General features: G+C 51.0%; 1 protein-coding gene across 3 annotated transcripts in view; it reads left to right on the top strand.

The window, feature by feature from the left end:
- Positions 1–9,951: 9,951 nt before the first annotated feature.
- Positions 9,952–25,569, top strand: part of RILPL1 (Rab interacting lysosomal protein like 1) — a 29,383-nt gene continuing 13,765 nt past the window's right edge. For all 3 annotated transcript variants that reach the window (XM_045534976.1, XM_045534975.1, XM_045534977.1), the window contains exons 1-4: positions 9,952–10,498; positions 16,462–16,612; positions 20,553–20,671; positions 21,259–21,480. In XM_045534976.1, the coding sequence (XP_045390932.1) occupies positions 10,190–10,498; positions 16,462–16,612; positions 20,553–20,671; positions 21,259–21,480 (801 nt within the window). In that variant the 5' untranslated portion in view covers positions 9,952–10,189. The remainder of the gene's footprint in view (positions 10,499–16,461; positions 16,613–20,552; positions 20,672–21,258; positions 21,481–25,569) is intronic.

Raw genomic sequence — 25,569 nt, 5'->3', positions numbered from 1 at the left:
AGGATTGATTGAGAACAGGAGTTCCAGACCAGCCTGAGAAACACAACAAGACCCCATCTCTATAAAAGGTAGAAAAATTGGCTGGACATGGTGGTGCGTGCCTGCAGTCCCAGCTACTTGGGAGGCTGAGGCAGGAGGATCACTAGAGCCCAGGAATTCGAGGTTACAGTAGGCTATGATGACACTACTGCACTCCAGCCTAGGTGACAAGAGTTAGACACTGTCTCTAAAAATAATAATTTTTTTTAAAAGTCCGAACCAGGAAACAGCCTGAATGAACACCAAGGGAGCAGTGATCGGGTAAATTACAGCACATTCATAAACAGAAAGCTCTACAATCGTTTAAAAGAATGAGGCAGGTATTATCTATTTTTAGAAAAGAACAAGTGGGTCTATATGTGCCGAGTTGGAAAAATGATTATAGGGTATTATTACCCTATAATAAATAAGCAAATTGCATACTCATATGTATGTCCTGTTTTCATTAAAAAAACAAATGTAGGTTTAGATATACACTACGTACATGCAGATAAATACGCATATTCTCAGGAAAAAGGATCAGGAAGCACACGGCCCAAACTGTCAACAGTAGTTACCTGGGGGTTGAAATGAGGCGGGAGAGGTTTCTTTTCAATACATAATTTTTCAAACAGTTGGATTATGGGAATGGCAGACCTAGATTCAATCATCCCACCTGCACGCCACCCCCCACCCCGGCCTCAGGGTCTTGCCTTGCCTCCGCATGAACAGCGACAGCTCACACTGGTCCCGAGGTTGGAAAGTGCTGCCCAGGGCCAGGGTCATTTCAGCTCCCAGCATTTCTGATTGTCTCAGAAGACCACAGGGCAAAGGACCGCAGCCACCTCAGCCCCCGGGAACCATCTAGAACCAGAAGGGTTCATCCAGAAATGGGAGGAGGACTAATGAAGGAGTGGCAGATAAATCGCGCACATTCCCCTATGTATCCCCTCCCCATTTTTCCAGTGGCCCCTTCTGGAATGTTCTGAGATTCATTGGTTTCATATGTCCTCTGCAGAGACATCCCATAAAACCGAGCAACCAGCTGAGTTCGTGCAAAGCTGAGCCACGTTAGTAATATCCCACCTTGAACTTGTTCCCCCTCCTTTCCCGCCTCCCTTCCCTTCTTCCCTCAGGCTGCTGCTCCAGCACTCTGCTCTCCAGGGAGGCCTGAGCTCTTAAGCTTCACCTCGGGCTCTGTTTTCTAGGGAATCCAAAGGCAATGGGTGACTTTTTGCTTTTTTAACATTTTTCTCTAAACATATTTTTTTTTTAAATGAAGAGCCCAACCATTAAGTGGATGAGAATCTTGCAGCAGAGAGGCAGTGCCAGGTTCACGCAGCTGTAATGAAAAACCTGCACAGACCTGGCATTTACAGGTGGGCAAATGCTTCTCTTTAGGAAGAAAATGACATTGAAATTCAGAGATTGTGCCCGATGCGGTTAAACTCCTGCTGCTGAGGTTTGATCTTCTCATTTCCCGAGATGGACTTGGGGAGGCTGATCCTCTCTCAGTGCCCTTGGTACAGGTGGGTGCTATCAAGCAGAAGTGAGTGCAGAACAGAACATGAGTCGTGAGTGACATTCCTGGTGTGTAAAGATGCAATGATGGCACCAAAATGATCCGTTACCACCTCAGGTCTGTGACACTGGAGGAGGAAGAGGAGAAGGAGGGGGGGATGGGGGAGGAGAAATGAGAAACCACAACAACCACAGAAAGTCGGGAGAGTGGCGTGGGTTGAGGAGTATTTGGGTGCGAGGCTGTTTCAGGTCAGAACTGGGGATCTCGCCCGAGGGACAGCACAGGTGAGGCAGAGCTGGGCTGGTGACGGCTCAGGCTCCTGAAAATGTTGCTGCTCATGAAAAAGTTCACTGGCAGCAGCACAGGCCAGCTACACTCAAGTGGCCTGAAGTCGCCTTCTAGCCCCAGTGTTTTCTCAGGCGCCTGTGGCCTGATTTTCCAGGAAGCAGTGACTTCTCCTTCCACAGAATCACCGCTTCTCTCTGCCACGTGCCTTGCCCAAGTGAGGAACCGTCTGTCATCTGCCCACAGCTCTTCCTCCTACCCCTAACCGTGGTGGTCCCCGGCACCCAGTCCTGAGAGTCCTCTTCCTACGATCTCCCCAAGAGCTTCTCCTTTCTCCAAATCTTCTATTTATTTTATTTTATTTTTATTTTTTTCTTCTGTTTCTTTTGGTGACATCAAATCTCTCTTCTTTTACCTGTGGCTGAAGCAAGACTTGTGGTCATCGCAGGCACACTAATAATACTTTGCCACTCCTTCAAGCCCATAGTTTTTATTAAAACAAACCAGAAATACCTCTTTGTATTATGAAAATTTTCAAATATTGCAGAGGAGGGAAAATAGTATAACAAACCTCCAAGCACCCTTCACCCAGCTTCAACGATTATTAACAAAATGGCGAGTCTATTTCATCTATAATCCCAACCATCCCACCTTCCCAGTGGACTATTTTAAAGCAATTCCCAAACATTATATTATTTTTTTCATCAATATTTCAGGAAGCCCATAGTCTTTAAATAGTTGTTCCATGTTACCAAGCAGACACGGGCGTTAAGTCCATGACGTCATTGTTCTGAATGAAACAAATCAGTGGGAACAGTCACAGCAAGTGTAAGCGTGGTGACAATAATGACAATAGCCATAGCTGACATCAACATAGCTCTTAGTCCATGCTAGCCTGTGTTATAAACATTTTCTGTATTTGAACTCATTTAATCTCGACAAAAGTCCTGGAGAGAGGTATGGTTGAGATTATTCCCATTTTACCAAGGAAAGCACTGAGACAAAGGAAGATTCAATGATGTGCCTGAGGTCAGACAACATTCCTACCACAGCTAATGTGAACTTGGCACGGTCCATTTCTGGTTCCCTCTCTGGCTCCTTGTCCCCCTGCCCCGCCACCCCCGCCGCCACCGCGGGCTCAGTCTGCTGACTCACGCCCAGCAGAGCTGGGCTGCCCTGGGCCCCACACACGTGGCTGTGGCCTCTCTTCTCCTGTCTGCACCTCCGGCTGCCCCAGGAAGCCACTCCTGACTGTGCAACACAGACTGGATTCAAGTTGGATACAGCATTGACACGTACGGTTTGTCATTACATACGTGTCACCTTTGTGCGGTAGGGGGAGAGTGAAATGATGGCTTTTGCCTGGCAACAACTTATGTTCGCCGTCAATCCTTTTGCGTATTTGCTTTTTCAAGCAGGTCCAGTACGTCCTCGCTTCACGTCAGTGACAGGCTCTTGGAAAGTGCAACGTTTTTTCAAACGTTGCCTGAAGAATCCAATTTTACGACAGGCTAATTGATAGAAACAAGAATTCCTACGGCCTATTTCTGATCACAAAAATATCACCAAACTTCCAAATAAAGACCAAAACACTTCTAACGTTAAACATGGAAATAAATGGGAGCTATCCATACATTTAAGAAAGAGTAAGAAAAACAAGATAATTTTTTAACCAATTATTCCAGTTCAGCGTTGCAGGTGGCTGGAGCAACCCGGCGGCTCAGTCAGGGACCAGCCCTGGACAGATGCCACCGCATCTCAGCACGCGCTCACACACACCCCAGCTCACTCACACTGGGCCCATGTAGATGCCCCAGTGAATCTAACGTGCACATCTTTGGGCTGTGGGAGAAAACAGAGTACCCAGAGCAAACCACAAGGTTGTGGGGAGAACATCCAAACATCACAGTGGCCCCAACCAGGCAGCGACTTTTCTTTCTCACAAAATCATGTTGAATGAAACAATATTATTTGACATCCTGGTGTATATGTTTTCCCTTAAAAGTTTTTCTTCAAGATGGTTTTGGGGTCAGAAAGTTGTCCAGGATTTTTATGAGGATTAACTAAGTTAAAATGGGCAAAATACTTAGAACAGAGCCTGGTACATATAGGAGCTATCCAAGCACTGATTTGGAAATCAGACTGTGCTAATTTACTAGCTAAAGATGTTCAGTGACTTGTACAAGTAACCTGACCTCTCTGGGCCTGTTCAGTTTCCTTTTCTGTAAATGAGATAATAAAACCTAACTCATTGGATTTATTTATAAAGTGCTTAGCACAGTCCCTCGCAATAAGCATTCAATAAATAGTTGCAATTGGCCAGGTACAGTGGCTCATGCCTATAATCCCAGCCCTTTGGGGGCCCAAGGCAGAAGGATGGCTTGAAGCCACAAGTTCAAGATCAGCCTGGGCAACATAGTGAGACCCTGGTGTCTACGATCAATCAATCAATAAAAACTAGCCAGGCGTGGTGGTGCACATCTGCAGTCCCAGCTATGTGGGAGGCTGAGGCAGGAGGATAGCTGGAACCCTCCTGGAGTGAGCTATGATGATGCCACTGCACTCTAGTCTGGGCAACAGAACAAGACTCTGTCTCTAAAAAATAAATAAAAATAAATAAATAAGTTATAAAGTGCTGGTACATGCTACCACCTGGATGAACCTGGAAAACACTACGCTAAGTGGAAGAAGCCAGACACAAAAGGACTCATGTTATATGATTCCATTTATAGGAAATATTCAGAATAGGCAAATCCACAGACACAGAAAGCAGATTAGTAGTTACCTCACGGTGGGGCCGGGGGAGGATGGAGAGCGACTGCTAATGGGTACAAGGTTGGGGCTGAAATGGGCATGAAATTCAGAACATGAAAATGCTCTGAAATGAGAGAGTGGTGATGGTTGCACAGCCTTGTGAATATATTAAAAACCATTGAATTGTACACCAGAAAAAGGTTATTATTATCACATGTGATACATCAGAGAAAATAAAAATGCTAGAACACACTACCACCAAATAAACTGAACTCAAATCTGATCAAACCTCTTTTTTTTTTAAATTTTTTTATTTTTTAGAGACAGAGTCTTGCTCTGTCGCCCAAGCTGGAGTGCAGTAGCATCATCATAGCTCACAGCAACCTCAAACTCTTGGGCTCAAGAGATCCTCCTGCCTCAGCCTCCCGAGTAGCTGGGACTACAGGCATGAAGTCTGCGCCTGGCCCGATGAAACCCCTTGATCCAACTACCAGTTTACAGAAAATACAGGGGACAGACAAACATGTTAAAGGACATCACAGTGATGAAATTAGCAAACTCCACACTGACATTTTTGTCTTTGCATTATGTCTGTTTCATCAACATAAATCGTGAGGCAAGGAAAAAAAATAGATGGAGGAGGAAAAGAAACTAAGGGAGATAGTAACCAATTGCAATACGTGGATATTATCTGGATCTTGAGTTAAATGAACTATTGTACAAAAAATAAATTGACGATTCAGACTCACGGAGGAAAAAAGAAGGAAAAACACAATAAATTGAGATAACTGGCATTTTGAACACACTGGATATTTGATAGGAAGAAATTACTGTTACTTTTTTCAAGTGTGCTGATGGTATTATTGATGTGGAGTTTCAATATGTTTTAGAAATACATATTAAAATATCCACAGGTAAAAAGATACTGTGCCTGGAACTCTTACAATTCACGTGTTGGTTGGTATACCTGGTTTCCTTGACATGCCAATCTCTTGATTCTCTTCCCCTTTCTTAACCCTCTCTTGCTCTATCAGAAATTAGTTTATTTTTGGTTTTACCTCCCTTACTCTCTATTTCCCATGAGAGCAGTAATCCTGTCTCTCTGGCATATGGCCAGATCCCGCAGGTTAGCAAACTACCTGGCACGTAGTAAGAGCTAAATGTTTAGTGAGTGAATGAATGAATGAGTGACAATGCAGGTCTTACCGCATCCGCTTCTTTAGCTCTGAGCTCTAGGTTCACCTTTCCAGCTGTCAACTGGACATTTACACCTACACCCATACGGGATATCTCCCCTCCCCTAGGTTTCAATGATAATAATAATTAGTAATAATAAACAACTATTTTATAGCACTTTGTGTGGCTGGTGTACCTTGATTCACTTAATAACCACAATTACCCTCTGAACTAGGTACTATTATCATCCTATTTTACAGAGGGGAAAGCAGAGGCACCAAGAAGCCACGTGACTTGCCTGAAGTCCCACACCTGGTCAGTGATGGTGACAAATTAGAGCACAGAGAGGTGGCTCTGAATGCTTAACCACTAGGCTTAACTGCCTCTCCTACTTTGTCACCATTCTCCTAAGCACTCAGATCACCATCTGGGGGTCACCTTGGACTCTTGCCCCCACAATTCCCTCCTTAATTTCCATCTCCCGCACCCTCCCACCCCTTCCCTGCCCCTGTCCTGAGGCACAGGATGCAGCTGGCACTGTGGCTCCTTAATCTTTGTCCCCCTCCCAGTGGAGTCTCGGTACATCTTTGCTGCCTTGAAGGACCAAGTTGCCCCAATTTGGCCATTTATTACCTTTATTATTTCTTCTTTCATTTACCATGTGCACCCACTGGGTTCAACTCCTGGCTTTGTCCCTCTTAGCTGTGGGACAAGTGGCTTATCCTTCTGTAGGTGACTGAATGGTGAACCCCTACCTGCCTCCCCCCCAAAATATATATCCTCCTCATAACTCCTAGAACCTGTAAATGTGACCTTATCTGAAAAAAGGGTCTTTACAGACGTGATTAATTTAAGGATCTTGAGGTGAGATCATCTTTGATTACCTGGATGGGCCCCAAATCCAATAACACATGTTCTTATAGAAGACACAGAGAAGGCCAGGAGAGGTGGCTCACACCTGTGATCCTAGCGCTCTGGGAGGCTGAGGCAGGAGGACTGCTTGAGGTCAGGGATGGAGACCAGCCTGAGCAAGTGCGAGACCCCATTTCTACAAAAAATAGAAAAAATTAGCTGAGTGTGGTGGCACGTGCTTGTAGTCCCAGCTACTCGGGAGGCTGAGGCAGGAGGCTCTCTGGAGCCCAGGAGTTCGAGGCTGCAGTGAGCTATGATGATGCCACTGCACTCTAGCCCAGGTGACAGAGCAAGACCTTGTCTTAAAAAAAAGACACAGAAGACAGACACGTAGGAAAGTAGGAGGGGTGATGTGGGAACAGGCAGATATTGGAGTGATGCAGCCACAAGCCATGGAACATGTGGAGCCACCAGGAACTGGAAGAGGCCAGGAAGGACCCTCCCCTAGAGCCCATGAGGGGATGTGCCAGTCCTGACACTTCAGTTTTGGAATTCTGGCCTCCGGAAGAGAGAAAAAGTTTCTGTTGTTTTAAGCCACCAAGGTTGTGGCAGTTTATTACAGTAGCTACAGGAAATTAATCCACCTCCCCATGCCCCCGTCCTTGTCTTAGAAGGGAAATAGTAACATGTCCACTTCGTTTGGGCTGCCTCGAAGATTAAGTGGGTGTAAAGTGCTTAGCCCATGTCTGCAGCAAGGAAGAGGTGTTTACGCCACGAACCTGAGGCCGGACTGCACAGTCGGACCTGGACTTACCTCTGCCAGCTGCCTGGCCTTAGATGAGTTGCCTAATCTCTCTGTGCCTCAGTTTCTTCACTTGTAAAATACGGATGTTGTAAGGGAGCAGTTCTCAAACTTTTTGGTCTCAGGACCTCTTTATACACTTAAAAACTATTGAAAGAGCTTTTGTTAGGTGGGTTATATCTATTGATATCTACTGTAATTAGAAATTTAAACTGATGCTTTTAAAATATATATATATATATACATACATATATATATTTTGAGACAGGGTCTCTCTCTGCTGCCCTGGCTGGAGTGCAGTGGTGTGATCATAGCTCACTACAGCCTCAAACTCCTGGGCTCAAGTGATCCTCCTGCCTCAGCCTCTTGAGTAGCTGGGACCACAGGTGCACACCAGTGCACCTGGCTAATTAAAAAATATTAATTTAAAAATAGAAGACACTTTAAAATGTTAACATAATTTTTTTTTTTTGAGACAGAGTCTCACTCTGTTGCCCGGGCTAGAGTGCCGTGGCATCAGCCTAGCTCACAGCAACCTCAAACTCCTGGGCTCAAGTGATCCTCCTGCCTCAGCCTCTCCAGTAGCTGGGACTACAAGCATGCGCCACCATGCCTGGCTAATTTTTTATATATATATTTTTAGTTGTCCAGCTAATTTCTTTGTATTTTTGTAGAAAGATGGGGTCTCGCTCTTGCTCAGGCTGGTCTTGAACTCCTGAGCTCAAACGATCTGCCCGCCTCGGCCTCCCAAGTGCTAGGATTACAGGCGTGAGCCACTGCACCCCGCCAACATAATTATTTTTTATATTATTATTTGGTTATTTTGAGAGATGCAGTCTTCCTATGTTGCCCAGGCTGGACTCGAACTCCTGCCCCCAAGGGATCCTCCTGCCCTAATAGCCAGGTTTGCAGTCATGCAATACTGTGCCCAGCTAACATATGTATTTTCTAATAAAGATAACTCTATGCTCCAAAATAAACAAAAAATACTTAGAACAGTGGTACCGTTCCGTGTTTCTGCAGCTCCCTAATGTCTAGCTAAATAGAACAGAGCTGGGTCCCCAAACCTGCCTTCTGCTTTCAGTCTCTCTGATACACTGATTTGTGTCAAGTATATGCAGAACATCTAGCCTCACACTGGGGCATAGCTGCAAAAAGTGACAACCTCGCAGAGACCCCTTGGCTCCTGGGGACTCTCAGCAGTCCTTAGGCCACACTTTGGGAACCTGTGGAGTGAGGATTAAGTGAGTAATATTTATAAAGCACTTAGAAGAATGCTTAGCACACAATAAGTACTACATAGTTTTTTAAATGTAAAGCAAATAATACATTTTAACTTTTTTTGAATTTTAATCAATATATGCAAGGTTGGGGTGTGCTTTATGGCTACAAGAGCCTTAAGATTTCTGCCTTCGAGGGGCTAACAGTCAGGTGGCGGAGGCATATTGAACCACATGGTTAAACTCAGGACGCGAAGAGTGATTTTGATGGGGCAAGCGGCGGACTGTGAGGTTCGCAGAAGAGGGTCCCTGACTCACGCGTGAGGGGACAGGAGGGTGCACGGGGGTTGTGGGTTCAGGGAGGGCTCTCCTGGGGGTGGGAGGGGGTCTGAGGGACAAGTGGGTTTAGCCAGTCCTAAAGAACAGGGGGTTTGGGGGAAGGAAATTGCTGGTGCTGAGATGCGAACGCCGGCCTCGAGCCACTGTGAACTGGTGTGTATGTCACAAGGAGCCGCTAATGGACGTGGCTCGGCGGGCGGGGTACCCGGCGGCTTTGGGGACAGAGAACTCTTGGACCCGTTGCCCCTCGCCTGGCGCCTCCGCAGCGCAGAGTCCGGCGTCGCCAGGTCCGCCTGGTGACCTGGTCGGCGGGGGGGGGGGGGGTCTGCGGGCGGGGGTCCCCGCTTTGTCCCCAGGATGAGCCCCATCCCGGAGTCCACCCGTGCCCCTCCGTTCCTCTCCCCGGCAGGCGCAGCTCCCCGGAGCCGCCAATTGCCCAGCGACACAAGCGCTCTTCGCCTCCCCTCCCCTCCGGGCCCGCCGCGACCCTCCCCGGCGGGGGGCGGGGAGGAGCGGGGACCGGCGGGAGGAGGGGCGGCGGCTGGCGGGAGGGGCCGCGCGTCCCGGGGTCTGGAGCGGGGCTGGGGGAGCAGCTGCGAGTCGGCAGGTTGGGGGCGCGGGGCCGGCGGGGACCTCGGGGCGCCCCCGGGCGGCAGAAGGCGGGCGCGCCCCTCGCCAGGCCGGGATCGGGGCGGGGCGCTTGGCATCCCCGCGGGGGGAGCCGGCCACCCGGCCTCGCCGCCGTCGCCAAAGTTTCCCGGAGGAGCCGCGGGCCGCCCTTCCTCCCCGGCCCCGGCGCGGGGGCGCCGCTGGGCGAGAACTGCTTCCGCGGGCAGCGGGGCCCCGCTCCGGCTAGACCCCGCGCCTCCATTGCGCCCAACTCGGATTCCCAACTTGGGAGGCGCCGCGGGCCTGCGCACGCGCGCGCCTTCCTCGCCTCCTCCTCCTCCTGCCCCCCTCCTCCTCCCCTCCCCCCATCTCGGGAGCAGGCTCGGGCCGAGCCGGGCGCCCAGACCCGCGGCCCGGCGCGCTGACCTCGGCTCCGGCCCGCCGCCCCCGCCCATGCCGACGCCGGCCGCCCCGGTGCGCCCTCGCCCGCGGGCAGGCTGAGCGCGGCCGCCGGCGGCGCCTGGGTGGGCCCGGCCCGGCGCTGCCCTCGACAGCGGCAAGTTTGGGAGTTGCACTAGTTTGCGGGGTGCGGGAGAGGCCGGGAGCACCGCCATGGACGAGGAGCGGGGGTCGGCGCTGGCGGCCGAGTCGGCGCTGGAGAAGAACGTGGCCGAGCTGACCGTCACGGACGTGTACGCCATCGCGTCGCTCGTGGGCCAGGAGTTCGAGCGGGTCATCGACCAGCACGGCTTCGAGGCCATCGCGCGCCTCGTGCCCAAGGTCGTGCGCGTCCTAGAGATCCTGGAGGTGCTGGTAAGCCGCCACCACGTCGCGCCGGAGCTGGACGAGCTGCGCCTGGAGCTGGACCGCCTGCGCCTGGAGAGGATGGACCGCATCGAGAAGGAGCGCAAGCATCGGAAGGTGGGTAGCAGCCTCAGTCTGCCCATCCGGGCAATGGGGCCGCTGGGACGCAAGGGCCCTTCAGCTCTGGGCCACTGTGGGTGCGCACACACGTGTACACAGGGACTAGACAAGAGGGGACTAGACTGGGTGAGAGAGGGAGGCCCTTGGCATATACCACCTGAGAGAGCCAGAGCAGTTCTCTGGAGTCAGACCTGAGTTCCAATCCCACCTTTACCATTTAGTAGCTGTGTGACACTGGGTAAGTTACTTGACCTCTCTGTGCTTTATGTCCCCACCTGTCAAATGGTGATCATCTTATAAGAATGAAATGGGATGACATAGGTTAAGTGCTTAGATACTACTGTTCTTTTCCAGAAATGAAATGAGCCCCTGCCCCCCAGTGAGACCCAAGAAGATGTGACACCAGGCCTTTTCTCCAGCCCACCCCAAACCCCCCCAGAGCAAGGGGAATGTGACATACAGGCAGTGAGCTTATACGGAGCCCAGTCTCTTGAGTTCATATTTGCAACTTTCTTCCCAGGGGCCCCCTAGTTGATTAACCTGTGTCCGGAGGTGCTTCCCCCTCCTTGATTGTATCTGTAATCCTCACAGAACTGGGGAGGTAGGAATTATCTTCATTTCACAGAAACTGAGAAACTGAGGGAAGAGTCGCGGAGGGATTTGTCCCAAGTTAGCGGTGAGAGGGTCCCAGCCCCAGTGTCTCCTCCTGGCGCTGTTGGAATTGGGGCAAGGGGGTGATTTGAGGCAGCTTTAAGGCTAAGCCTCTCCGCTGGGAACAGGAATCTGCCTGAATCGGGGCCTCCCCCTGGGCGGGGAGTCCGGTAGGGGAGTCCAGACGAGGTTCCTGGGGATGAGGAAGCGGGAGACGTGTGGTTTCCTGCCCTAACCTCAGCCCAGGGATGTTCCCGACAGGCCCTTCAGACTGAGAATGGGAGGAAACACCTTTCCTTGAGAGGCTGGGGTGCCTGAGCCATCTCTGGCTTGCTGTGTGGCCTCAGGAAATAAAATTGGCCTCTCTGAACCTCCCTGGCGGGCTGTCACCCATTATGTACTTTGATGATCTGTGTGTTTTCAGGGAAAATGGCCAAAGCTGGGTCTGCAGGCCTAACCTGAGGGCAGATCGTGGGTGGTTAACAGCACTTTTGCCAGGTTTCAATGTGTTTGTCCTCGTAGGTCTCTCTGCCCTGGGGTCAGGAAGGAAACTCAAGCTCCCAGGAGCTGGGCAGCATTTCCAAGGTCACAGTGGAAGCTTGAAAATGCTTCGGGCTGGTAATTAAAGATTCCTAGGAGCGGGAACTTTGGAGCTAGACAGCCTGGTTTCAAACCCCACCATTTGTGGACTGTGTGATCTTGGGCAAATCGGACAGCCTCTCTGTGCCTCAGTTTCCTCAGCTGTAAAATGGGGGTACTAATAGTACGGACCTTGTAGAATTGCGGTGAAGATTAATGGAGTTAATATATATAAAGTGCTCAGGACAGAGCCCGGCCATAGCAAGGACTTTGCAAATGTTAACTATTATTTTTAGGCCAGAGATACTTTCTCTGAGGTCCTTACAGGGTGACATCAGGGAGCCATGGCCACCCCAGACATCCCCCTCCTACCCCAGATGCCTCTGTCTCTCCTAGAGGGTCAAGGAGGGAAGGGACCTTTGGAATCCTCCCATGCAGCTGCCTCTTCTTAACAGCACTAAGGGGCTTGACCCAGGTCACAGCGGAGTCCTGGTACCAAACCTCCCCCCACCCCTGTCTCTAGTTCTGCCTGGGCTGGGAGACACCCTAGTGGCTTTAGGCTACTCGGCCTAAAGAGGATGGAATTCTCAGCCAGCTGCACTTGTTGCGTCTGGAACATCATCAGCTAGGAAGTAAACACCCACGAGCTCAGGGCCAGGGCTTGTTTATAAACATCAGCAATGACCTCTCATAGATCTGAGGACAGAATCCCCCATTTCCCACCCCAACCCCAGGCCCCTTCACTTTGCATTCTTGGGAAAGAGGAGGGACTCAATCTGATATTTTTCTTTTTCCACAGCCTCAAAGGCTCTTCAAGGTGATATTTCCACAGAAATCTTCTTAGCATGTCCTTGGTCTTGCTGTCTGCCCACCCTCCCTTCCTTCCTTCCCTCCCTCCCTCCCTTTCTCATTTAACAAAGAAGGCTCCAGTAAAGCACACACCCTCTCTTCCACCTACGCCCCCTCCCAGTAGACCCCCACTCAGTCACTTCTACTCGTCACTTAGACGCGGGCCACGGTCCTATCACGCTCTATATCGTTACTCAATCTGCAGCCCTGTTGACGGGCCACAGTGTGCCGAGTGCCATCCCCGGTGACACGGGCTACACGGAGAAAAGCAAAGCGTCACTGGTATCAGGCAGCGGGCGGGTAACAGGCTTTAGAAAGCAGCGGCTGGGCTGATACAATTGCAGATAATGTAAACGGCCTATGTTCACTCGCTCAGCAGATCTATTTATTGAGCATCCCCGTGTGCCAGGCACTGTTCTGGGCACTGAGGAGACAGCAGTGACCATGACAGATGAGGTCTTGGCCCTCACGGGCCTGACCTTTTAGTGCAGTGCCCGCCCATAGAAATACAACGTGGCTTGCCATGTTAATAAAAAGAAATAGGGGAGATTAATTTTAATATATCTTATAGAATTCAGTATATCCAAAATATTTTTATTTTAACATGTAATCAGTGTAAAACATTACTATTGAGATCTTTTGCCTTCTTTTCTTCCTACTACATCTTCAAAATCTCCTGCGTATTTCACCCTTACCCTGTGTCCCGGCTCAGACCAACCACATTTCAGGTGCTCAACAGCCACATGTGGTTAGTGGCTCCTCTATGGGATGGTGCAATTCTGGCGTAAGGAGGTAGATTTTTTTAAATCGGTTTATAAGTGCCATAGAGAAAATAAAACAGGGAGACTAAGACTAGGGTGGTGGTCTAATAGATGGGGCAGTCAGGAAGGCTTCCCTGGGGAGGTGACATCTGAGTTGAGATCTGGATGAAGTATAGGAACCAACCACAGAGAGCTGGGGGGAGGGGCATTCTAGGCAGAAGGCATGGCCCCAAGTGATCCTCTAGCCTCAGTCTCCAGAGTAGCTGGGACTACAGGTGCACACCACCACCCCCGGCTCTATTTTATTTTTTGTAGACATGGGGTTTCTCTATGATGCCCAGGCTGGTCTCAAACTCCTCGCCTCAAGCGATCCTCCCACCTAGGCCTTGGCCTCCTGAAGTGCTGAGATCACAGGTGTGAGCCACTGCCCACGGGCTTATTATGGATACGTGCAGATACAATGTAATGCAGTATTGTGGAGGCACGTGGATAATGTCCATATGAATAATACCGGATAAAGTTCAGGAGGTCAAGAGTCATAAATGGGTCTCACTGGGTTAAAATCAAGGTGTCAGGAAGGCGCCACTCCTTTGGAAGGCTCCTAGAGGAGAATCCAGCTTCGAGACCCTGTCTGCATTCCTTGGCTTGGGCCCCTTCCTTCATCTTCAGAGCCAGCAGTGTAGCGTCTTCACGTCTCCCTCTGGAGGTTAGAGCCACATTGTCCCTAACACTGACCCTCCTGTCTCACTCTTACAAGCACCCTGTGATTACACAGACCCACGTGGACAATCCAGGATCATCTCCCATCTCAAGATCCTTCACTTAAGTCACATGTGCGAAGTCCCTTTTGCCACCTAAGGCAGCATCTTCTCAGGTTCCGGGGATCAGGACATGGATGTTGTTGGGGGCTGTTATGCCCACCCCAGCCAGTTACCCTGGACCGATACTCCCTGAGCCGTGTGCTCAGCCTGTGCCGGGTGGGAGCGGAGAAGAGCGGGGTTGGAAGAGCCTCACTCTGCTCCAAGTGGAGCCTGCTCCACCCTTCCACTAGCCCCCTGCCCCCCCCACCCTTCGCCTCCCCTGGTGACCTCGAGCCAGCTGCTTGAACACTTGCTTGTAACTGCTCTTTGCCCCAGTGCGCCAGGCTTCCTGACGAAGGAGGTGGGATCTAAGAACTTATTTAGACGATGGACAGAAGCGACGCTGAATGTCCGGCCACCTGGCGGGCTTGTGACGGATTGTAGGAGGAACAGGGATTAGTACACACATCGTCGTTAGCACTTCCTGAGTGCCAGGCATACTCCAGGTGCTTTTTATATGTAGTGACCATTTATCCTCACAGCAGCCCTCCGAGGGAGACAATACACTTCTTTCCTCGTTTCCGGGGCACCCGAAGGTTGAATAACTTGCCCAAGGTCAGCAGGATGCAAACTTGGGTCAACAGATGCCAGCATCCATGCCTGACCCCACTGCTTCATCCGGTGGCAGCAGTGACGCTTTGTCAGCTAGTTCACAGTTGCACGAGATTCTTCGTTTTAGGTAACAGCTTTATTGAGTATAATTCAGATACCATACAATACGTCCATTTAAAGTCTACACGTCAGTGGTTCTTAGTATATTCAGAGAGTTGTACAACCATCACCACAATCAATTTTAGAACATTTTCATTACCCCGAAAAGAAAATTCATACCCATTAACAGTCAGTCCTCACTTCCCCCAGCACTCCGGCTCTAGATGACCTTCAGTCTGCTCTCTGTCCCTGTGGGTTTTCCTTATTGGACATTGCATATAAATGGGATCATACAATATATGGCCTATGTGGCTTCTTTTTTTGTTTGTTTGTTTTTTGAGATAGCGTCTTTCTCTGTCACCCTGGCTCAAGTGCAGTGGCATCATCACAGCTCACTGCATCCTCAAACTCCTGGGCTCAAGCAATTCTCCTGCCTCAGCCTCCCAAGTAGCCAGGACTATAGGTGTGCACCACCATGCCTGGCTAATTTTTCTATTTTTTGTAGAGACGGGGTCTCACTCCTGCTCAGGATGGTTTCAAACTCCTGACCTCAAGGGATCCTCCCGCCTCGGCCTCCCAGAGTGCTGGGATTACAGGCGTGAGCCCCCGTGCCCAGCCTGGCTTCCTTTCTTGGCATGTTTTCAAGGTTTCTCCATGTTGTAGCATGTGTCAGAATTTCATTCCTTTTCATGGCTGAGTATTATTCCATCGTATAGATAGACGACGTTTTATTTGCCCGTTCTTCCGTTGATGGACATTCGGATTGTTTCTGCCCTTTGGCTACTATGAATAATGCTACTGCAGACATTCACGTGCACAAATTTTTGCATGGACATATGTTTTTGTATCTCTTGGGCCAATCTTAGTGGTGGAATTGCTGGGCCCTGCGGGGACTCTGTTTCACATTTTGAGGAACCAGCAGACTGTTTTCCAGCATAGCTGCAGAATTTTACCTTCCCACCAGCAGTGTAGGAGAGTTCTAATTTCTTCATATTCTTGTGAGCACTTATTACTGTTTCTTTGATTCCAGACATCCACAAAATAATTGCACTTAGACTGATCTTACTTATCCTCGCATCCACCTTGTGAGCCTTTATGTTTTGGTTCCCAGAATGAGGGAAACTGAGGCTCAGAGTGGTTAAGTGTTGCTCAAGACCCCTTGGAGTGACACCCATATCAGATAGCTAAGGAGCCCTGGGGCACAACGGCCCTGTCGACCTGCACATCCGCCGGATCTTGGAAGCCTTTTTCTCCCTTGGAGAAGCAGGTGTGCCCTGATTGTCCAAAGTTCAGGGCAAGACCACCCCCAGCGGTGGCTGGGAATGTTAGGACCCCCGTAGCCTGTGGCCGCTCAGCCACACTCTTCTCTGTCGGTAGCAGAACCAGCTTTGTGGTCGTCCTTGGCGCAGTTCTAACGGGGCCAGTCCTGGCAGCATAAATGCAGGCATCGGCCCCGGGGAAGCACCTTCTCTTTCTTGCAGAGGTGCTGTAAGGGGCTAGCGGTGGCCTTGTGTACCCACCTGCCCCGTGCCTGGTTCTCATAGGGATGGGGACAGCCCTGCTGTCCCTGGACAGGCCGTGACCCCACCGCGTGCCCTGGCTTTGGCAGGAGCTGGAGCTGGTGGAGGACGTGTGGCGCGGGGAGGCGCAGGACCTCCTCTCCCAGATAGCCCAGCTGCAGGAGGAGAACAAGCAGCTCATGACCAACCTCTCCCACAAGGACGTCAGCTTCTCCGAGGAGGAGTTCCAGAAGCACGAAGGTAAGAGGGGGGTGGGCTCAAGGTGTGAGGAGAGGGCTGTTCCTGTTGTCGTCGTCACCCACGCCGTCAGTCATCACCGTCATCATGTGCCCTTAATGTGTCTGAGGTGCCTTCTGATGTCCAAAGCCTTCGGACTCCTGTTGTCATGTTGATTTATACCATAACCCTGCCTCGACTTACAGATGGTGACACAGGTTCCTTACACACTGTTGCAGATCCCCTGTATCTGTCAGGCTCCTGTCTCGGCCATGGAACACACGTTACACATGACAGAGACCCTGTGGCATGCAGAGGAGATGGGTGATAAACATGTACACAAACAGATGGCCTAGTTCCAGGTGGCGCAGGGGATATGATAGAAAGTGACTTGGTGGGGGCATCTTTATTTTTTTTTAATTAAAAAAAATTTTTTTAGAGACAGGGTCTTACTCTGTTGCCCAGGCTGGAGTGCAGTGGCGCCATCATAGCTCATTAAAGCCTCCAACTCCTGGGCTCAAGTGATCCTCCTGCCTCAGCCTGCAGAGTACCTGGGACTACAGGTGTGTGCCACCACACCTGGCTAATTTTTTATTTTATTTTTATGGAGGTGGGGTCTCCCTGGGTTGCCCCGGCTGGTCTCGAACTCCTGGCCTCAAGTGATCCTCCCATCTCGGCTTCCCAAAGTGTGAGGATGACAGGCATGAGCCACTGTGCCCCACCGGGGCATCTTTACACAAGGTCATCTCTGACTGCCTGGGTCCGAATCTCGGCTCAGCTAGATCCCAGGCTTGGCAGGATGATTTACTTTTCCATAAATCAGCTTCTTCAACTGTAAAATGTGGACATTATTGTAAGGATTAAATGAGTTAATATATGGTAAAGTATTTAGCACGTGGTAAGCACTAGATAAATATTTGCCATCATTTGTTTTGTAACAGCTTTATTGAGATATTATTCACATACCACACAATTCACCATTTAAAGTGTACAGTTCATCCAGCCGGGGCAACATAGCAAGACCCCATCTCTACAAAAAAAATAATAAAAATTAGCTGGGCATGGTGGCACTCACCTGTAGTCCCAGCTACTCAGGAGGCTGAGGCAGGAGGATCGCTTAAGTCCAGGAGGTTGCAGTGAGCTATGATTATACCACTATGCTCCAGCTTGGATGACAGAGTGAGACCCTGTCTCAAAAAAAAAAAAAAAATTATACAATTCAGTGGTTTTTAGTCTATTCAGAGAGTTGTGCAACCATCACCACAATTTTAGAACATTTTCATCACCTCACAAAGAAACATCATGCCCTCTTCACCCTAAGCTGTAAGAACCCACTGATCTACTCTCTGTGTCTGTGAATTTGTCTTTTCTGGACATTTCCTGTAAATGGAATCATACACTGTGTGGTCTTTTGTGTCTGGCTTCTTTTACTTAGCGTAACGTTTTCAAGGTTCATGGATGTTGTAGCATGGCTGGGTGCTTCGTTCCTCTCTATGCCTGAGTTATGTTCCATTCTGTAGATAGCCCACATTTTGTTTATCTGTTCATCATCGATGGACTCATGGGGTGTTTGCACCTTTTGGCTGTTGTGAACAGTGCTGCTGTGAACATCTGTGCTCAAGCTTTGTGTGGACACGTGTTTTCAGTTCTTTGGGGTATGTACCTAGGAGTGGAATTTCTGGGTCATACGGAAACCGTGTTGAACTTTGGGCATTTCTGCAGGGCACCCGGAGGCCTCTGGGGGTGACCTGGGAATTCCCCTGCCGGTCCCACTAAGGCCCCAAAGGCCTTAGGCACCCTCAGGCCACGGAGCCGAAAGCTCTGAGCTGCTTGCTTGGCATGTCACTCGCCCTGCGTGTGGGGGAGCTTTGCTTTGCTTCCACAGCTGCCACATCCCTGCTGGGCTTGTCATGAGACAGCCTACACACACGTGATTTAAGACGCACTCCAGTGGTGTCTAGCGTGGGTCCGGCTCCTGAAGGGTTAGCTCGGGAGGCCACTTGGCAGCAGCCCCCACTGGAGTAGAGAGACCAAGACCGGGCAGATGCCAGGCATGCCTTTCACGGTTATTTTTATTTTGCAAGGGAAACCATGGGAACACAAGGACAAAGGCACTTCTTCCACCTGCTAGAGGAACAGACATTGGCCAGACGGGGGGTCCCTGGGAGAAGGTGGAGCCCATGAAGTTGTGACCACGTGGCAGGTTCCACACTGAGAATGTGCTGGGCAGAGGCCTAGGGGTAGACTGAGGATGTAGGGGAGCAGCCGTCTGAGTCCTGTGCAGGGGCGTGGAGTGCGGTGCTCAGAGGAGCCAGCCCTGCGTGGAACAGTGTGGCTTTCCCAGCAGTTAACAGCGGGCGCTGCGCTCAGAGGGACCTTTGCAGTTTCCTGTATTTCAGCCCCTGGAAATCTCCAGATTAAAAAGCACTTCCCTGCCCCCTGTTTTTGGAAACGCATCTTGGCAGCTGGAGGGCAAGCTATAAAAACTACTAGTTAGCACATGCAGGGATGCATCACAGGTGTCCGAGCCATCGGGCTGGGGAGATGGGGTGCGAGATATGCTCAAGGGTCTGGAAAAAACACCTTGGGCTCTGGAGGAGCAACTTAGTCACCAGGGAGGAGGAAAACTGGCCACATGGTCATTTTCTGAAGGGCAGCACAGAACAGCACTGTGCATTAGAGACAGATGTAATTGTAACAGTTTCTAGTTGGCACATGAGAAAAAGTAAAAAGAAACAGATGAAAGTAATTTCTGTAATATATTTTACTTAACCCAGTAGATCCAAAATAGTAAGTATCCTTGCAACATGTAATCAATATAAAAATTATCAGTGGGCTATTTTGCATTCTTTTTTCGTATTAAGTCTTTTTTTTTTTTTTGAGACAGAGTCTCACTCTGTTGCCCAGGCTAGAGTGAGTGCCGTGGCGTCAGCCTAGCTCACAGCAACCTCAAACTCCTGGGCTTAAGCAATCCTCCTGCCTCAGCCTCCCGAGTAGCTGGGACTACAGGCATGCGCCACCATGCCTGGCTAATTTTTTCTATATATTTTTAGTTGTCCAGATAATTTCTTTCTATTTTTTTAGTAGAGACGGGGTCTCGCTCTCGCTCAGGCTGGTGTATTAAGTCTTTTAATGTCATATTCAGTCTTTGAAATCTGGTGGGATATGTATGTATATGTAGATAGTTATTTTTTACTGTGAAAATACACCTAACATATTACATAAAATTTATCACCTTAACCTTTTTTTTTTTTTTTTTTTTTGAGGCAGTCTCACTCTGTCCCCCCTGCTAGAGTGCAGTGGCGTCATCATAGCTCATGGCAACCTCCAACCCCTGGGCTCAAATGATCCTCCTGCCTCAGCCTCCCAAGTAGCTGAGACTACAGGAGCCACCACACCTGGCTAATTTTTTCTGTTTTTAGTAGAGACAGGGTCTCGCTGTTGCGCAGGCTGGTCTCAAACTCCTGAGCTCGGAGGCGATCCTCCCACCTCGGCCTCCCAGAGTACTAGGATTACAGGCCTGAGCCACCCAGCCTAACATCTTTTGTGAGAGAAAAGAACGTAAAGACGCTTAGTAACTGTGAAGAGCGCTGTGAATATGAGAAATGGGGGGTGAGGAGTGGGGTCAGAGAGACGTTGACAGGATGGGTGGGAGCTGGGGGCTACTCTAGGGTGGTCAGAGGAGGGAAGACCTCTGCGAAGAGGTGACATTTGAGCCAGCCATGGGGAGGTGAGAAGCGAGCAGAGAGGGAGTCCTGGGCAGAGGCCTTGAGGTGGGAATGAGCTTGGAGGGGCCAGGAACAGAGGGAGCAGGTGCTGGGTGGGCGAAGGGAGCGGTGGAGGCCGTAGAGGGTGAGGCTGGGGGCCACTAAGGCTTCAGTGTCAGTCTCGGTGGGAAGCCGCAGGGCTATTTCAGTGTGTTGGGGGGGTGGATTCACCTGCTGGTCCCACCTCCCCCACCCAGGCATGTCAGAGCGGGAGCGGCAGGTGATGAAAAAGCTGAAGGAGGTGGTGGACAAGCAGCGTGACGAGATCCGTGCCAAGGACAGGGAGCTTGGCCTGAAAAATGAGGACGTCGAGGCTGTAAGTGATGAGCCCTTAACCCACATCTACCCTCCCGGCCAGTAGGTACCAGCAAGAGACTGGATCCTCCACTCAGGCGGTTCCTTTCCCCCTTGGTCTCATTCTTTGGGCTCCATGGAGTGGGGGATCCTGCCTATGGCTTGGGGGGCCCGAACTTGAAACACAGCCAGGGAGGTCCAGAGGCCCCATCAGTCTCTGCTTTGACCCCGGGGCCTCCTCCAGCCCACCCCCCTCCCATCATGGCCTCTGAGCGACTTAGCAGGGTCCAGGCTGCTCCAGGAACCCACACATTGTCTCTGCCTGCATTAGGGAAAGCCGCCCCTTTCTCAACGCACGTTACCTCCATCTGTTAGGAAATTGCCATACTATATTAATGCTAACAAGACACTTATCTCCCATCTGCCATAAAATTATAGTAAATATACAAATTGCCCATCTCTGTCAATAGTCATGAGAATATGAACACATTTCAAATAAAGATGTCTACAGTATAAATGGCACACCTGTAGATGGTTTGCCCTTGTGCAGTGCACAGCCTGAGCCACTGCAGGTGGCAGCCCCACACAGTGGCCTCCCTGTCTCTATAGCTGCAGCAGCAACAGACACGGCTGATGAAGATCAACCATGACCTTCGGCACCGGGTCACAGTGGTGGAGGCCCAAGGGAAGGCCTTGATCGAACAGAAGGTGGAGCTGGAGGCAGATCTGCAGACCAAGGAGCAGGAGATGGGCAACCTGCGGTCGGAGCTTGGGAAGCTGCGAGAGAGGCTGCAGGGCGAGCTCAGCCAGAACGGGGAGGAGGAGCCTGAGGTGGGTGCGGAGGTGGGTGCTGGGGTGGGTGCGGAGGGGCTGTGGGAGGCGAGTCTGTGGGCTGGCTGCAGGCAGAGTTGCCTTGTGTTCCCTGTTATCTGTAACAAAATGGGAGAGAGAACCGGCTACTGCCTGAAGACACACAGCTGGGTAAAGGCAGAACTGAATCTGGAACATTCCAGCCCGGAGCATTCCACTTAGTGATAGCTCCTGGGCACCTGCCATTCATTCATTCCGATGACTGTTAACTGTGTGGCAGGCACAGAGGATAACATGGTGCGCTAGATACAGACCCGGCCCCTGTCCACATGGGGCTGACAGTTTAGAATGACAGACGCGTAGTCCAGACGTTAGGCGGTAATCACACACTACCACGTGACCGGCAGTCCCACTGCTGGGCATATACCCAAAAGAATTAGAAACAGGTGTTCACACAAAAGTTTTTACGTCAGTGTGCGTAGCAGCACTGTTCACGATAGCCAAAAGGTGGACACAACCTCCACGTCCATCAGTTGAAGAAGGGGTAAACAAATGTGGTCCAGCCGCACAGTGGAATATCATTCAGCCATAAAAGGGAGCACCGATTCGTGCTACAGCATTGATGAACCCTGCAAACATGCTGCTGCGAGAAGAAAGCCAGCCACCAAAGGCCACATGGTGTATGAGTCCAGTTATATGAACTGTCCCAAACAGGCAAATGCACAGAGACAGAAAGTCGATTGGTTGGTGAAGGGAGGAATGGGGGCATAACTGCTAATGGGCATAGGGTTTCTTTTGGGGGTGATGGAAACGTTCTGGAATTAGATAGTGGTGATGGTTGCCTGACAGTGCGAACGTACCGTCTGCGTGGATGGAACTGCCCACCGTAGCTGCAGTGAAAATCCAGGAAGGCCCAGGGCTGTGAGGTGGGCACCAGAGGTGTCTGCCGCATAAATGTGCCCCCGGACTGTGCCAGGAACACAGGGGCTGAGGCAGTTAATCCTTAGAGGGTTGTGATGTGGGTTTCATGGAAGAGCTATTCCTTAGGCTTTGTGTCGGTGTTGTTAATGCCAAGACCGTGACAGGTAGAAATGTGGAAAGTGGACATGCGGCTTCAGAAAATACACTGAACTGCTGGGGAGGCGCCCAGGGCTTGCCTTCTCTTCCAACAAACAGTATTAACTGTCTGAGGTTTGCAGATACTGTGCCAGTAATCTGGGGCACAGGTAGGGGAGGTAAGACAGACCAGCTCACAGGTGGGCTCAAGTCCCAGCACTCATTAAACATCCTGTGAATGCAGGCCAGTCACTTCTAGGTTTTCTGTAGCAACCTGGGATACACATGAAGGTAAGGGAGAGAAGTCTTGAAAGGGAGAGGTTAGGGCCTGCTTTTGGCTAAAAGTGATGTAAACCTAAATTAAAATGGCTTAACGGAGAGAAGAAAGGAATTTATTGGCTTTGTAACTAAAAGCTTTGAGTTAGTGATGGCTTCAGGTATAGCTGGTTCCAGGTGCCCAGATGATGCTGTCTGGAATTTGATTCAGACCTTCTCTTGGCTTTGCTTTCTTCCGTGTTGCTGTCACTCTCAGGCAGGCTCTTGGCTTACAGTGGCCCCTGGTACTCAGCCAGCTTAGCAACCCCAATGGAAAGAAACTGCCTCTTCCCCAAGAGTCCCAGCAAAGTCGGAGGGAATGCTCTCCTTGGCCCATCGCTGACCCAACTGTTGTGGCCAGATGTCTAGAATATGCATACCGTCCGTTCCCGAGTCACATGGCTGCCCCTGGTGGTTGCCAGCACAAGCCATATGGACTGGACGTGGGGCGTGGTCTTTCTCTGGAGGAAAATCAGTGACTAGACCCAAAGGGGTGTAGGGAGGGGTGCGGCCAGGCAGAGACAACAGCTGCTAGAGCACTGGGGCCGAGAGTGCCACCCAGAACTCTGAGCAGTGGGAGGTGTGGGTCCATTCACAGGGTTTCAGCGGGCGGGAGCTAGGATCGGCCGAGTTTCACGGAGGACAGTGTGAACAGCCAAGAGCTCAGGGCAGACATGGTGGTCAGGAGCCCTTTGCAATAACCCAGGCGAGAATGGTGAGGGCTGGACTCTAAATATGGCAGTGGGGCCAGGTGCAATGGCTCACGCCTGTAATCCTGGCACTTTGGGAGGCAGAGGCAGGAGGATCTCTTGAGACCAAGAGTTTGAGACCAGCCTCAGCAACACAGTGAAACTCCATCTCTCAAAAAAAAAAAAAAAAAAAAATTTAAATATGGGAGTGGGATGGAGGGGAGACCAGTGCCAACAATAGAGCCACTAGGCCAAGCTTGGGGAGGTCGCACCCTGCCCTCCACAGTGTACCCCTCCCAGCCCTCAGGCCCCACGAGGGCTCAGGCCTGTCTCCTCCTGGCCAGGGAGGGCCTGGTCCAAACCTGGGTCTCGAGGACATCACCCCAGCCACAAGACTCCCAGCTGTGTTCCAGATCTCTTTAGCAATGAGGACAGGGACATTTCACATGTTGGCCTGATGGCCTGTTGGTCTCAGCTTCCCTTTCTGGCAGCTGAGGCCATGGGGAAGAAACGGGGAGTAAAGTCAGGTTGCAGCAGTGACCGCTCCGCGGCTGTTTTGCAGCGTCTGCTCCCAGACTCAGGCTGGCTCTGCTTCCCGGCCTCGGAGCCGTGTGCGGTGCAGGGTGCTTGTCCGTCACACAGGGAACTGCAGGTGGTGGTGGCTGCTCCACTGGCTGCCATGTGACCAGGGCCCGTCCATCTCTTCGGTGGTCAGTTTCCTCGTCTGATGAGTGAGGGGAATGACCTTGACTTGACTCAGGAGGTTCACTGTGCAGCATGGCTGGCATAGAGGCCTGTGAGGTTGGAGAAGGGCGCAGGGACGTGGAGGGGCGGGCACAGGGCAGGGCTTCACGGCGTCCGGACAGGCCTGTGAGAAGGGCAGGACGTCCAGAGGTGGAATGAGGACACAAGCCCTTCCAGAAAGGGGGACAGCGAGAGCCAGACAGGAGTACGTGCAGCATGTGGCTGGGGGGGAGGGGTTCGTCCCAGGGCAGGATTCAGCGGGAGGAGGTGGGAGCCAGGGAGGGATCCAGAGCTAGAGAGGAATCTTCTCATCATTGCCCCACGATCCCTTCTGAGCCGTGTCACTGTCATTTCAGTGTCATCTCCAGTAGACGGGGTTCTCTATTTTTATAACATCCTTATTAAGGTATACTTCATACAACGTACAGTTCAACCGTTTAAAGTATTCAGCTCAGTGGTTTTTAGTTTATTCACTAAAGTGTGTGCTCATCACCACTATCTAGCACATTTCTCCTGCCCCAGAAAGAGACCGCCACTCATGACCGCCACTCATGTCCCCTCTGCCCCGCCCCTGGGCACTCTGGATGTACCTGGTCTGGAGGTTTCACCTCAGCGCATCCCACGACGTGTGGTCCTGCCTGGCTTCCCCAGCACGTTCTCTAGTTCCTCCAGCTCCTCATATTTTACCCAAAGGTTTTCCTGCCTTTCACCATTAGACATATAAATTCTTAAGAAAATGCAGTGGGCCCCCTGTCTGAAAGGCTTTAAATAAACACAGTAGGAAAACAGTAAAATTAACACCTATCTCCTGGATACCTCTGCCTTACGAGTTCTGATTTCTTAGCAGGTCTTTTTTAGAAAGTGGGTTCTGCCTGTGTGGGGAGAGCAGACAGGTGTGAGGTCTGGCAGGTAAGGCCGGGTTTAAACACGGGCTGGATTTATGCACGGTAGGCCAGCAGGTGCTGAGTGTGACCAGAGCACAGTTGTCCCCCCTTGCTGGGCCAGGGTCTATGGGAGCAGAGGGCGTTTTGATGCGCCTGGGCAGCGAGGAACATTCCCAGGAGACCGGGCCTTGGGACAGGTCCGGATCCATGATGTCACTGCCCTCAGGCCTCTGGACAGGTCCCAGTGCTTGTTAGCTGGTCTCTTGGGCCTCCCTGGGAAGCAGCTGGGGCCTCAGGGTGTCTCCCTCACGTGGCGCCCAGAGTGCCTCCTGGGACCAGCAAGCAACCCGAGGAAGGCCCCGGCTTATCTGGGATAACCCGGGCCACCTATGGTGCCTCATGCAGTAAGCCTAGAAGGGCCG

Source organism: Lemur catta, chromosome 21 (assembly GCF_020740605.2).
Source record: "Lemur catta isolate mLemCat1 chromosome 21, mLemCat1.pri, whole genome shotgun sequence".
Taxonomy (NCBI): domain Eukaryota; kingdom Metazoa; phylum Chordata; class Mammalia; order Primates; family Lemuridae; genus Lemur; species Lemur catta.
This window is presented reverse-complemented; position numbering and strand designations above follow the sequence as displayed.